Source organism: Hydractinia symbiolongicarpus, chromosome 10, assembly GCF_029227915.1.
Source record: "Hydractinia symbiolongicarpus strain clone_291-10 chromosome 10, HSymV2.1, whole genome shotgun sequence".
Classification (NCBI taxonomy): domain Eukaryota; kingdom Metazoa; phylum Cnidaria; class Hydrozoa; order Anthoathecata; family Hydractiniidae; genus Hydractinia; species Hydractinia symbiolongicarpus.
The window spans coordinates 15633686-15648032 of record NC_079884.1 but is presented as its reverse complement, the minus strand read 5'-3'; the positions used below and the strand labels follow the sequence as shown (position 1 = coordinate 15648032).

Here is a 14347-nt window from a genome sequence, read left to right as displayed (position 1 = left end):
TCAAGGGTCCATATAAGGCCCACTGCTGTTTTTAATTTACTTCAACGACCTGGCAGACCATCTTCATCATGGTCGTATTCTAAGGTGTGCAGATGACACCGTAATCTACTATTCCGACAACGATATTTATGCTATTGAGAATGTGCTCAACTCCGAGTTTGAAAGAGTTTTATGTTACATGGACGATTCTGAGCTAATAATGAATTTGAAAATTGGAAAAACTGAATCAATGTTGTTTGGCACTTCAAAAAAGTTTTCAAAAGTGCCAAAAGAGTTTGAAGTAAACCACAACAACTATACTATCAATGTTACCGACGAGTACAGCTATTTGGGCAACATCAATACTTCAACTTTAAACTTCGAGAGAAACTTTCAAGAGCGTTATAGAAAAATGTCCAACAGGATCAGATTGTTAACAAAAATTTGTGAATATCTAACACCTGAAGCTACATATAAAGTATATGATAGCATGATTGAACCACTGATGTTGTATTGTTGTTCATTAAACTTAGATCTTACTTCAACCCAGCAAAAGATGCTTACAAGTATTGAGAATCGGGTATCAGCACTCATTGGTGAGACTGTAGCTTCAATTTACAATAAAATGAAAATCAAATGTTGTTTAACAGTAAAAAGATGTATGTTGAATGATGATTGTACTCCTTTGAGAAGTTATTTTATGATTAATGAACACGGAATAAACACTCGAAATAAAGGGCTGTTATTGAAACTCCCTAAAGTTTGGAAGAAAGTCTTTCCTCTTTCTTGGGACTAAACTTTACAATTCCATACCCAGTAATATTAGAGAAGTTGAAACTTTTAATTCTTTTAAAAACCATATCAAGATGCTAGAATTTTAATTTTTTTTTAATAATAATAAACTTTTGATTAAGAGTATGTGGAGTGTTTGGTATAGTCTGTACTTGTGTTTCACGTCTTGCTTCTTCAGTTTCTTTCTACTTCAGCTAAACTTTTCTAGACACTCTGTATATTAACTTCTTTGTTTATTTTTAACCTTTTAACCTTATAACATTTTATTGAAAATTGTTATACATTTATTGTAACTTTAATATATATATTTTTGGTCCAACATTTATAGCAGAATATTTTTTCTGAAGTTTGTATTTAAGTAAAATATTGAATAATAATAATAATAATGATAATAATGATAATAATGATAATAATGATAATAATGATAATAATAATAATAATAATAATAATAATAATAATAATAATAATAATAATAATAATAATAATAATAATAATAATAATAATAATAATACTAATACTAATACTAATACTAATACTAATACTAATACTAATACTAATACTAATACTAATACTAATACTAATACTAATACTAATACTAATACTAATACTAATACTAATACTAATACTAATACTAATACTAATACTAATACTAATACTAATACTAATACTAATACTAATACTAATACTAATACTAATACTAATAATAATAATAATACTAATACTAATACTAATACTAATACTAATACTAATACTAATACTAATACTAATACTAATACTAATACTAATACTAATACTAATACTAATACTAATACTAATACTAATACTAATACTAATACTAATACTAATAATAATAATAATACTAATACTAATACTAATACTAATACTAATACTAATACTAATACTAATACTAATACTAATACTAATACTAATACTAATACTAATACTAATACTAATACTAATACTAATACTAATACTAATACTAATACTAATACTAATACTAATACTAATACTAATACTAATACTAATACTAATACTAATACTAATACTAATACTAATACTAATACTAATACTAATACTAATACTAATACTAATACTAATACTAATACTAATACTAATACTAATACTAATAATAATAATAATACTAATACTAATACTAATACTAATACTAATACTAATACTAATACTAATACTAATACTAATACTAATACTAATACTAATACTAATACTAATACTAATACTAATACTAATACTAATACTAATACTAATACTAATACTAATAATAATAATAATACTAATACTAATACTAATACTAATACTAATACTAATACTAATACTAATACTAATACTAATACTAATACTAATACTAATACTAATACTAATACTAATACTAATACTAATACTAATACTAATACTAATACTAATACTAATACTAATACTAATACTAATACTAATACTAATACTAATACTAATACTAATACTAATAATAATAATAATACTAATACTAATACTAATACTAATACTAATACTAATACTAATACTAATACTAATACTAATACTAATACTAATACTAATAATAATAATAATAATAATGAGAGCTAAAAATATGATGCGCAGATGAATTTCGTTATTCCCCTCACATCTCGACTTTCTTTATACACCATAACAGTTATAACACTAGATATTAAAACACATCACGATGGAACAATTCAACTATAGATTAAATATTTATGACAATGATAACAAGACATAGGTTGAAAAAGTGATGTATTCGAACACTGCAACAAGGTGTCATCAAAACGAAGAAATAAGACATTTGTATATCTTCTGTCAGATCTCATGTTATAGCTCATGTGGTTATAACTCCTTTTAAACCAAAAAAGCATTCTAACATATTTGAAAAGGAATACATGTATTTTCATTTTCAGCATTGAAAGACGTTTTTTCTTAAAAAGAAATTTTTTTCCAGGCATCTTAACTATGCAAGCAATGTGGCAGCCACATTCCGACATTTTTGTATCGGGAAGTAAGTAGGGAGTATTCATGCTAAGAGAACATTCACATCATTTTCGTCCCCAGCCCTCTACCTCATTTCTCAGCTTAATGACTTCAAAATATACCAGTTGCGCTTCTTATACTTTTTAAGCGTGTTAAAAATGATGGAAAAACTTTTTTCTTGCGTGAATTTTAAATACTTTCTGCTGGAATATTATAAATCTGTTGTGTTTTTTTAAATGCTCGACAATTTTATTTATGGAAGATGAGAATATTCCTCTGTCATTTACAATTTCTATTTTTTCATTGATTATATATTGCTTAGCGATTAAGATTTATTTGAACTGGTGTAAAAATGATATGAAATTATTTGCTATAATTTATTTCGAAGTATCCAAGACGTTTCACGGTGTTTGATTTTATATACAGGGACACGAAAATGTTTTCATATAATTAGAGACATTCGCCTGGGGTAACCGAATAATTTGTGTTCACCGTTGTCAATGTCTCATAAATTATACTAATAGACCAATAGGATTTGAAGTTGAACAATGGCGACTTAGTTACTCAAACATTAAACAAATTCGATTCAGCATTCAACATACTGGCTATATAATGAAGGAGAAAAAATATTTAATATCATTTTACAAAGCAACTAAGAAGCCAGCAAAGTGACGACACTTTTGGATTAACATTTCAACATTTTGAAGAAAATTTTAAACGTTGAGCTTTTGAGAAATAAACAAGGTATGGAACTTTGTTATTTTTGTAACCTTGTTACTTTTATAAAGATCTCTACGTTAAATATTGACAGACTTATTTGCATGCAACAAAAGAATATTTTTAACAGAAAAATAAAAGAAAATACACATAATTATATGGGTTTAATTCTGTGTTTTGGGAATTATTTTATAATATATCAAATTTAAAATTTAATTCATTATGTGTTACTTCTATTCCCATTTTAATGTTAGACTGTTGTTATAGTAACTAAATATTTCATAATGGTAGCGTATAGTTTCCATAACATACATCTTTTAAAAACAGGGTTTAGTAGAGATTTTTTGAAAGAAAAGTATTAAGATTTTGTATGTTTTGTGTTTGTTTTTTATATAGAAACGCAATAAAAATTAAATGTTTTCATCTGTTTTTATTTGTTTTAATGTTTTACTTAGAAATCAAAATGGCAGCGTCTCCGATAGTACTATCTTCAAGACAAGGTGAAAGAGCTTATCTGAACACGTTAAACGAACGTTTTGGACAATATGTCAACCGTGTGCGATCAATGAGAGAGCAGAGCAAAAATATTGAGAACAACACTTTTATTGCTCATACGCAAGCGTTGGAAAATGAAATTTTCGATTTAAAGAACATCTACGAAAGGGAATTAGACAACACTCGACAACAACTGGATGCGATTACAGCGGAAAGAAACGAATACCATTTACAAGCAGGCAAAAATGGTGCACTAGCTACGGAGTTACAGGAAAAGTAAGAACTTTTTTTTGCAGTGAAATAAATAAAGAAAATGCGACAAATAACCAAGAAAAATTAATAAATAAGCCAGCCAAATTTTTTGTTTTTATCATTTCTATGATAATCGCATAATTATTAACGAGTTTTCTTTATAAATAGAACTGCTTTAAATAAATTATTTCTCATACTAAGATTCGCATAATTAATTCTATTTATTGTGGTGAGAAAATTAAGAATCAAAATTATAACCGCGCTATGTATTGATACATGCGTAGTTGACTGTGTGTTTGAATCAACGAAAAGTTTTAACCACCATCGTAGTGGCTTATTTCATTCACCTGTTCAATAGGTTTGTTAATTATTAAAATTAACGAAAAAGCGTGTTTCAATAAGTATATTTCTATATACTAAACCAATGACATATTTTAATCTTACCGCTTGACATGTGTTTTGTCAATCAGGCCTGATAGCAACCAAATGTATCCGCCTTTGGTTTTATGCTCAAGTCATAAACTAAAAAAACTTTTGACTTTCTTTCCAGATATAACGATGAATTAAACAATAGAAAAAAACTTGAGAATGCGCTTGCCGATGCGCACAGATTATTAAGCGAGAAAGACTCGCTTATCCAAGAGCTGCGCATCACTATTGCACAACACCAAAATGCGCATTTGGATACAACAAAAGAACGTGATGCATTGCAGAGCACGTTAACAAATGTGCAAATGTTGTGTGACAGTGAATCGAAAGCACGTGCAGATCTGGAAGCAACCGTGCAAAAACTCACAGATCAATTGAATTTTGAAAGACAAATTCATGATAAGGTAAAGATATAATTTTATTTTTATTTATATTTATATATATATATATATATATTTTTTACGGACGTATTAGTGCCTTACTTATAAACCATTTAGGAGCGTATGGAACTGGCGAACAAATTGAACGCAGCTGAACGAGCAATTGCAATTGCTGATGAGAAATTAAAGGAACATGATATTGTAGACGATAATTTACACAACATGATTGCCAAAATGAGAATACAAACTCAAGCTGAATTCAAACGTTTCCAAGATGAGTCGGAATCAGCTTATCAAGCTAGTGTAAGTTCATATCTAACTGTTGATAGCTTGATTTCTTAACACTTGACTTGCAACAGTGAAACAGCTTGGCATACGCCAATTAAATTTACTCTTAATAATTATTTTAGCTGTCTGCAATCAAAAATCAGCTGGAAAATGAAAGCAAGAACTTGTCTCAGGCTTTAGAAGAGAACATTCACTTGAAAGCCGTCATTGAGGAAATGAATGCCAAGATTGGAAAATTAGATGGACGAGTAAGTTTAAAAAGGTTTTAAGTTCTAAAATTTAAGGGCCATGATGTTAGTTTTCAGTAATAGAGTTAAAAAGATTAACTAGTTATAATACATATCTCTTTTCTTAGTGTGGATCCCTTGAAGAGCAAAATCGTTCCCTCATTCACACATTGGAAGTCGAACGGCAACAAGCTTCAAACAATATACAACAATTGGAGTCAAAACTTCGTGAAATGCAAGAAAACCTGAATACTAAAATCAGAGAATTAAACGTAGCATATAATGCTAATATCCCATTGGATCTAGAAATCGAAGCTTTTGCAAGCATGTTGGATGCAGAAGAGAAACGTCTAGCTCTTGCTCTATCAAACCCGCCAAGCGAGTTAGTACAAAGTGCTCGTGGAGAATTACTGTCAAGCCGAAGCCATTATACAGGCGTTCGATCTATGCCAAACAGTCCACGAAGAGCTATCAGTGGTATCGGTGGGCCTTCTCCTCCTCTCGGACGACCAAAATCTCAATCTGCTCAATATGACGATTCTAAAGAATTGCCACCAGCTGCAACAAGTGGGAACATTTCCAAGCCTACCACGCCAACCAAGTACACGCTTCCCACATTGGATTCTTCTTCCAGGTAAGACATTAGCAGGTTAAAATTTTATTTCACAGGCTTAGCTTAACAACCTCCGTGCTTCCGATATTTTAATTATTAAGCATTTTAAAAATAAAAACGGAATAAATAATTAACTTTTAAAGCCCTCGGGTGTTTTTGATCTCGTCAAAAAATAACTAGTTTTCAAAACTTGAGCCAGAATTGGGGGCTGAGGAAGAGATCTAGATGGTTCATGTTTGGTACCGCTGTATAGCACATTTTTCTAAAACATTTGGATAACATGACAACCTAGTACTCAGGAGTTAAGGCGAGACAGTTTTTACCCTGTTTTGGTCTACATATTTCCGTGAAACTTTAAGATTAAAGATAAAATGTTAAAATTGCAAAGTACCCGCTACATTACTTAACTGAATTTCTTGTATTACCTTTAAAGGATATTCAAAAATCCTCAAAGAAGTTATGGTGTTGCAGGTGGTCCGAGCACTCGTATCTACTATCGCAAATCGTCCTTACTAAATTAAATAATGGAACGATTTAACCTCAACCTTATTTAACCTTATTTAATACTAATATAAATTTAATATTTATTTTATATTTAAATAAATATTTAACGATACAACGAAGAAAAAACTTAACGTCTTAAATAAAACATTAATGTAACAGAATATGTTAATCTTCCATAAAAATATGATTTGACTAACCTCTGACCCTAATCTAGTCATGACACAGATTTTCGTATGCGAGAGTATGAAAATATTATGCACAGAAAAGTGAGTTTTATGGTGCTTACGTTAAAGTTTAAATTTTTTTTTAAATAAATAATTTTTTTATATAAGCCTTTTAGAACAGAGTGTTGCATTTTTTATCATAGATTTCATAGATTTCAGTTGTGTGCAAATATAGACGAAATATAGCTACTCACGAATTATTTAACATAATAAATTGTGTTCATTCTTCTTTAAAATCTAATTTTAACTCCAAGGCGAGAAATAAGTCAAAATATGCTTAATTATCTCGTCGTCAGCCCGTAAAAATCCAGCGGTTTTCCGTCGTACATATTCCCGTCCTCATATTTTCGCAACACCTTCCCGGGAATCGCTTTTCGTCTGTAACACGTAAATTAGCGATTCGGTTACCATTTTTAACAAAATACAGACATCTTTTAATAAAAAAAGGAAATGTTCCTTGTATTGAAAACAATTGCTACGACACAGCGTAATGTCATGATATTCAGGACACAAATTTTAGAGCAAATACTGACCAAATCTTGTAAATTTTAATATTTTGGGAGCGGTCATCAGCGATACTAAAATATTAATGAAACGCAAAAACAGGCAAACTGTGAACAGAAGGGCGCGAACACAACTCGTGTATTGATAGAAAAACAATGGTGTATAAAATAAAGGAGGTGGGAAGCTTGATATCTTTTATTCAGTAGCTATCTTTAATTATTTATTGAATTTCCGCGCCCGAAGGCGTAGGAAATTCTTTAAAACCGTCGTTTTTTTCTTTCGGAGCATTTTTTGAGAAAAAATCGACCCTGGGATTTCACGTTGGTCCGTCACAGATGTAAACTTCGTACCCAAGCTCCTTAACTACTGGGAAGTCTAGTATTGACGCTTCAGGCCAAAATTGGTATTTGTTTTCGACAAAATTTGGCACAGTTAACAAAAAAGTATGCTGAACATAATGGTGACATAATAATTTTGATTTTTGTCACCTAAATGTCATTTTAGGCCAAAATTGGTCCAAAAATTAGCACTACTTTATTTTCAACAAAATTTGGCACAGTTAACAAAAAAAGTATACTGAACATAATGGTGACATAATAATTTTGGTTTTTGTCACCTAAATGTCATTTTAGGTCAAAATTGGTCCAAAAATTAGAACTACTTTATTTTCAACCAAATTTGGAACAGTTAACAAATAAAGTATGCTGAACATGATGGTGACATCAAACTTTTGATTTCTTCTTACCTAAATGTCATTTCAGGCCAAAATTGGTCCAAAAATTAAAACTACTTTATTTTTGACAAATGTTGGCACAATTAACAAAAAAAGTATGGTGAACATGATGGTGACATCAAAATTTTGGTGTTTTGCCACCTTAAATGTCATTTTAGGCCAAAATTGGTCCAAAAATTAAAACTACTTCATTTTCAACGAAAATTGGCAAAATTAACAAAAAAAGTATGCTGAACATAATGGTGACATCAAAATTTTGATTTTTGTCACCTAAATGCCATTTTAGGCCAAAATTGGTCCAAAAATTAAAACCACTTCATTTTCGACAAAAATTGACACAGTTAATAAAAAAAGTATGCTGAAAATGATGGTCACATCAAAATTTTGATTTTTTGTCAACTAATGCCGTTTAAGACCATAAACGTTTCAATCACAAGACTTTCAACCATGAATGATAGGCTGTATTTTTTGTTAGCAATTTATTTTAAAATGTGAGTTTATTATGACACGTTTCGTTTTATTTGCGTTTGTTGTAAGATATAATGTCACTGATGGGCTTTTTCTTCAGAGGTTCATGCACCAAACCCCTTCGAATGTTTGGCACAATAACACAACGAATTAGCAGTTTTCATCAAATGATTTGGTAGCGCGCGGAAATTCTTAGAGCCCCCAGGGCTTCTTGTTAATTTTTTAATACACACCCTTTGGTTTTCCGCATAACACGTTTCTTTTTTCAAGAATCTTAGCTACTTTTTATCTAAGCACCACTGATTTTTAAATATTTTATCTATGAATATTTTTAATATTCTTGTGTTACATGAGGGAGATGCTGCTAATGTCTTCTCTATCATCTTGATATTTAAATTCATTTTGACATTGGTACATTTATATGTAATGAATAGGGAATTAATAAAGTTACACTATATAAACCTTAAAAAAGGGTGTTCACGCAAATTCAATAGTTAAAAATTTTTATACAGCAGAAGGTGTAAAATTCCCATGTTTGAATTCACACGCAGACACGGCGCTGTAAATTTCAAGCATAGGAAAATTACATTATTAAATTGAAAAAGAAGTGATAAATATATTATTGAAATTAACAGAAAAATACATCGAAGAAAAAGAATGTTATCTACAAAAAAAAAATGATACAAAACAAAACGTTATGAAACCTTGTGAGATCGGAAAATAATTGAAAAACAGAAAAGTTGGGAAAGGTGAGGATCTAGTCTTACACATTAAATTGATATAAGATGTGGAAGAAATTTTATTCATAACAATAAAAGCTTTTCAATCATAAACTTCATTTTCTTCTTCATCACTAACTTCTTCTTGGATTTTTAAGATCCATTCGTTTAAGCATATTATTAAATCAGAGCATCTCCAACATTCCGAACAAGAAATCTTCATTGAATAATATAAATATTATCATGTCTGAACAAGCGAGTTTATTTTAGGCTACGTTTCGACAGCTACAGCTTTTTTTCTAAAAGTTCGCTTTATGTTACGTTTCTTTTTTCTAAAAGTTCGCTTTATGTTACGTTTCTTTTTTCTAAAAGTTCGCTTTATGTAACGTTTGTCCCGAACCATTTTTTGCACTTTTTCCTAAATATTCGCTTTCCGAAGTGCGGGTAACCATATTTCTGGAAGTTGATAGGAAATACTATTGTTATGAGTACTTCTGTCTATACTATTTATGGTTTCTTTTACTTTTCTTGCTGTTCAACCAGACTCTCGGTCTATAATCTTTTTTTATTGTCCCAGTCTATAACATGATCATTCTTCCAGCTATGGTCCGCAATCTCATTTTTGTCTGTATCTGCGTTGCGTACGCCTCTTTTGTGTTCTTGCACACGTTGTTTAAAAATCGTTTTGTTTTACCGACATAAACAGCATCACAATCCTTACACGGGATTTCGTAGACAATATTACATTGACTCTCTAGACATATTTTGTCTGTCGGATGCCACAGTAAATTACGTAGCGTGTTATTAGATTGAAACACTGGCTTTATTTTATGATCTTTTAATACCCGACGAAGTATGTTACTTGTCCCTGGTATATATGGCATACACACTGTAGCTACAGGTTCATTTTCCGCATCTTCCCCGTCACTACTCTTATCAGTCCTGTTCCTGATTTTCCTCTCAACCTTTTTAATAGATTAATGGATTTTAATCAATCTATTGCTTCCATTTGGGTCCGTGAAAAAATTAATTACTTTACCTGCTGTGATCGGATTGGTTAATTTCTATCCTCTAATTATCTCTTCAAATACTAAATAGCCAAAGATGATTACGATGATTGTCCGTCGATGACAGCTGTGGCTGTCGAAACGTAGCCTAGAATAAACCCGCTTGTTTATGACATGATAATATTTATATTATTCAATGACAATGACTGAACAGATAAGTGGTAATATTTTTAAAAGAAATCTTCATTTTGTTTTGTAATCAAGTGAATGGGAATTTTAGGTTTTTCTCTTCTACCGCCTTACGATAAAGGGCGCACTTGGCCACCTGCTGGTGGCGCAATTTTAATTTTTTTTTTATTAGTCAACGTCATATAAATTAAAACTCACGTGCGGCAAATTCTGCGAGGCAATTAGAAGATACGACGGAAAACCCCAGGGTAGAGAATTTATAATCAAATAGGACGCGAACCTGAATGAACTCTGGTTCGTCAGGCGTTTGCTACCCTTTAAATACTTTCGAGGACTCTAAGTATTCTAACCTCGTCTCTATGATCCCTCTGTTGTAAATACCCATAATCTCAAAGGGTTGTAAATTTGATTTATTTTTAATTTAGTACCGAGAAAAACATACGACTGCTTGAAGTGAACGCTCTAGGGAAATATGTTCGCATATACAATACGTCCACGTACCAAGTAAGCGATATCTTTAGAGAAACAAAGAAGCGTAAAATTAAACATTGATGAACTCTGTAAGTTATTTTAGGATGAAGATATCAGTGGTTACATTATACAACAAAATATTAATGGACGTCCTGTGAATGTATTTCGTTTCCCGCCAAGATCAATATTAAAAGCTGGCACACATTCAACGGTCAGATATTTTTTTTCTGCATCTTGAAATTTAAACAAACATTTTTTTACTCTATGTTTTCAAATTTTGTAGGTATGGACGGCCAACTCCACGACAAGACATAACCCGCCGGCTGATTATCTATGGAAAACTCAACCAAAGTGGGAATATGGATCAAACTGTACGACAATAATTTGTAAGCCAGATGGGCAGGTAGGGTATTTATTTCAGTTATATCAGCTATTCCAATTTTATTATAGAGCGAGCGAATATAAAACTGGTAGTCTACAAAGAATTGCATACCCATTCGCTACGCAATATTTCACGAGACACAGCCGAATGGAATATTGTTTTACCAAGAATGGATAAATCTTTATATTTAACAATCATGGATATGAAATAATCTCTTTTGTTACATACCCAAACTGTTTGACAAGAATTTATGTGGACTAAATACAAATTCATTGGGAAAACAAGAAAACCACGATTTTTTGCGCGTTTTCAGAAATACATGTGTTTGTATATGTTTATAAAATCGCCGCCTCAATTATTCTAGAAATTCTCGCTTGAACGATTTAAATGATTGAAATAAACATGAAACAAAATAAGAACAATTTCAGCATATAACAATAATCCACCTTCAGCCAAAAATTTAGTGGTTATAAAAATATAAATGGTTAAAGAGAAAACAAATTCACAAAATATCTTTATTGTAATTATTATAATTCGATTTGTTAATTTCAATTAAAGGCGGGAATAAAATATTCATCAAACAAAAAAACCACTTACAAGATCTTCTTCAAATTTATTGCTCTCCTTTTTGTCCGTAACTTGTTCGTGCATGTATAACAAAAAAACTGTATTGAGGGAACAATAACAGCTAACTACTCATGACTATTATATATAAGGAAATGTTTAAATTAATCAAAAACTTTTGTAAAATTTTAAAATGGCGTAGCGGAAAGATCAAAAAGTTTAAGCAGTGCGCTACCATATTGAACACACAGACAGAATACGGCTAAGAGAGAGGTGAATTTGCCTATAAGTGTATAACAATAAAACTTATCATATGATTTTCCTTAATTTTGAAATACAATAATCTTATTCAACTTTTTAGGCTTTGTCATGGATACCAGGTACACCAGCTTATGTGAACCCGATCACTAAAACTTCCGTTAAAACCAGGACTTCAGAGAGACCGAAAACAACTCCAGCATATCGTTCAGCATGTACAACGCAGATACTGAAAAACACTTCATATCCAATTGTTGATCACACTTCTCGTGTAACTCGACCACACACGGTAAGTTGTACTTATGTGTGACCCCTGCTCGTTATAAACTTTTTCATAAGAATGGTTTATTTTACTTCTACATCATCGATATCTTCTAATCCCAAAATAATTGTTACCTTGTGTAAATATAATTTTTTCCCCCAAAATAAGTACAGCTGAGAAAGTTTATAAGGAATATGCACATCCAACCTCAGCTGAAATTTATATATTGTTTAAAAAAAACGTCTAAATATATGACCCCTGTTGCTCGACGGAATTTTCGTCAGCAGTCATCTAGAAATCGATTTTTAGATTCGAATATCTCCAGTGAATATATATTCAAGTAGCACGCTAAGACACGCCAGGTCCGCACCAAATTTAAGACAAAGACCATTAATGCGATCATATGGTTGGATACATTGAACATGCAGATTAAAAGAACTTTCCTTTCTGGTTACATGCAGTTTAACCTGCGTGTTCGAGAAACTGGTATTAAAAAACAAAACAACTGCATTTATAAAGCGTAAATATGCAAGACAGAAACTGTACATTGGTCTATAAATACATTAAAAATACAGCAGTGATATCCGCGTGTCATAAGTCAAGATGGAACTAAAGCTACCAGACAAATAATGTTGCTTTTGGAAAATAGAAGAAGCTCCAAAAAGGAAGGAAATGAATTTATACACAATATTCATTAAACAAAGATAATTTCATTACTTGTAAAAAACTATTTAAAATGGATTTTCCTAGGAATTTTGTGATTTTGTTAGCATTTTACCACTTAAAACAACAAATTAATTTACTCTGATTTACTGTCAATAATTCCCTTTTTTCTTATTGCTAACTATTTCATCACTACTCACTATCGTTTCTACCATTTTTGTAACCAGCCAACCGAATTTGTTCTAGCTTCTTCCGTGCTTTTTCGAGTTCTTTTTCTCTGCGTAGAATCTCAACTTGCGCATTCATTTGGTCAATAAGTCGACCTGTTTTCACACCTCCGCTGGGGACATAACCATCGGTATCATCAACATCGAAAACTGCCGCATCTTCCGCTGCCTTCACAAGTGTGTCTGTTGCTCTCTTTACTGCCGCGCCCGCAGCCTAAATAATAAATTTGGTCAAAATATATCAATTTGGTTAAAATATATAAAGTTAAGTGGAAATTGCTATCTGACTCAACAGCAACGCTTACAAAATAAAAAAGGGTGCGTTACCTGTAAGCCCTTTTGTGTTTTACTAAATTTGTCAGCTTTGACACGACATGCGACTAATAGTTGTGTTGTGGAGGCAGAAACAGCTTGTGCCGAAGCGATCAACTTTTCTTGACTGGCATCACCAAGTACAGCTGCGTTTGCTGCTTCACAAAGAGAACCTGTCGCGTCAGCTACAAGACGAGCCTAAAAATTGACGAATTGCAATAATTTATAAGAAAATTTTAAATACATTACTACCATACTCACATATCAAAAAGTATGTAATACTCACAGCAGATATTAAACCTTGCGACCATTGCGTGTCTGCATAATGATCAGTAGTTGGGGAGCATACCTACACAAAACGGAAAAAAGAATACAACAGAAGATCTGTCAAGTAACTCACATAAAAACACAAAGATCGGCTGTTGGTTTGTTGTTTCTCAAATTACAGTAGACGTCCATTAATTCGAATGCCGCTTAATTCGAACTTTCCGTTATTTCGAACAAATTGCCAAGTCGCTTCAGTTTGGTTTAATAAAGTCTTATGTTTTGAGCTGCTTAATTCAAACAATTTTTTAGTCCTAAGGCTGCATTATGCTCGTTAATTCGAAAATTTGTGTATCGATAAATAAAATGGGAAAATAAAAAAAACGTTTTCATTTTTATTCATTTTTATTGCATCAATGGTGGCAAAAT

At 31.1% G+C, this 14347-nt stretch overlaps 2 protein-coding genes across 3 annotated transcripts in view; one reads left to right on the top strand and one right to left on the bottom strand.

The window, feature by feature from the left end:
• Positions 1–3351: 3351 nt before the first annotated feature.
• Positions 3352–13274, top strand: LOC130612901 (lamin-B2-like). The gene is made up of 14 exons (XM_057434234.1): positions 3352–3510; positions 3939–4254; positions 4781–5063; positions 5157–5342; positions 5450–5575; positions 5683–6188; positions 6601–6672; positions 6831–6835; positions 6886–6937; positions 10941–11019; positions 11090–11197; positions 11270–11389; positions 12294–12479; positions 12762–13274. The coding sequence occupies exons 2-14, from the start codon at positions 3947–3949 to the stop codon at positions 12870–12872; spliced, it is 2142 nt and encodes a 713-aa protein (XP_057290217.1). The 5' UTR covers positions 3352–3510; positions 3939–3946; the 3' UTR covers positions 12873–13274.
• The window catches only part of LOC130613197 (talin-2-like), a 22083-nt gene continuing 20698 nt past the window's right edge, over positions 12963–14347 (bottom strand). For both annotated transcript variants that reach the window (XM_057434526.1, XM_057434525.1), the window contains exons 40-42: positions 13941–14003; positions 13670–13852; positions 12963–13556 (exon numbers count right to left, since the gene is read on the bottom strand). In XM_057434526.1, coding sequence (XP_057290509.1) covers positions 13308–13556; positions 13670–13852; positions 13941–14003 — 495 coding nt within the window. In that variant the 3' untranslated portion in view covers positions 12963–13307. The remainder of the gene's footprint in view (positions 13557–13669; positions 13853–13940; positions 14004–14347) is intronic.

Coding starts and splice junctions, on each gene's coding strand:
- LOC130612901 (XM_057434234.1), top strand. CDS start 3,947: ATGGCAGCGTCTCCGATAGTACTATCTTCAAGACAAGGTGAAAGAGCT. Junction 6,189..6,600: donor ACATTGGATTCTTCTTCCAG/GTAAGACATTAG, acceptor TTACCTTTAAAG/GATATTCAAAAATCCTCAAA. Junction 6,938..10,940: donor AAAATATTATGCACAGAAAA/GTGAGTTTTATG, acceptor TTTTTAATTTAG/TACCGAGAAAAACATACGAC.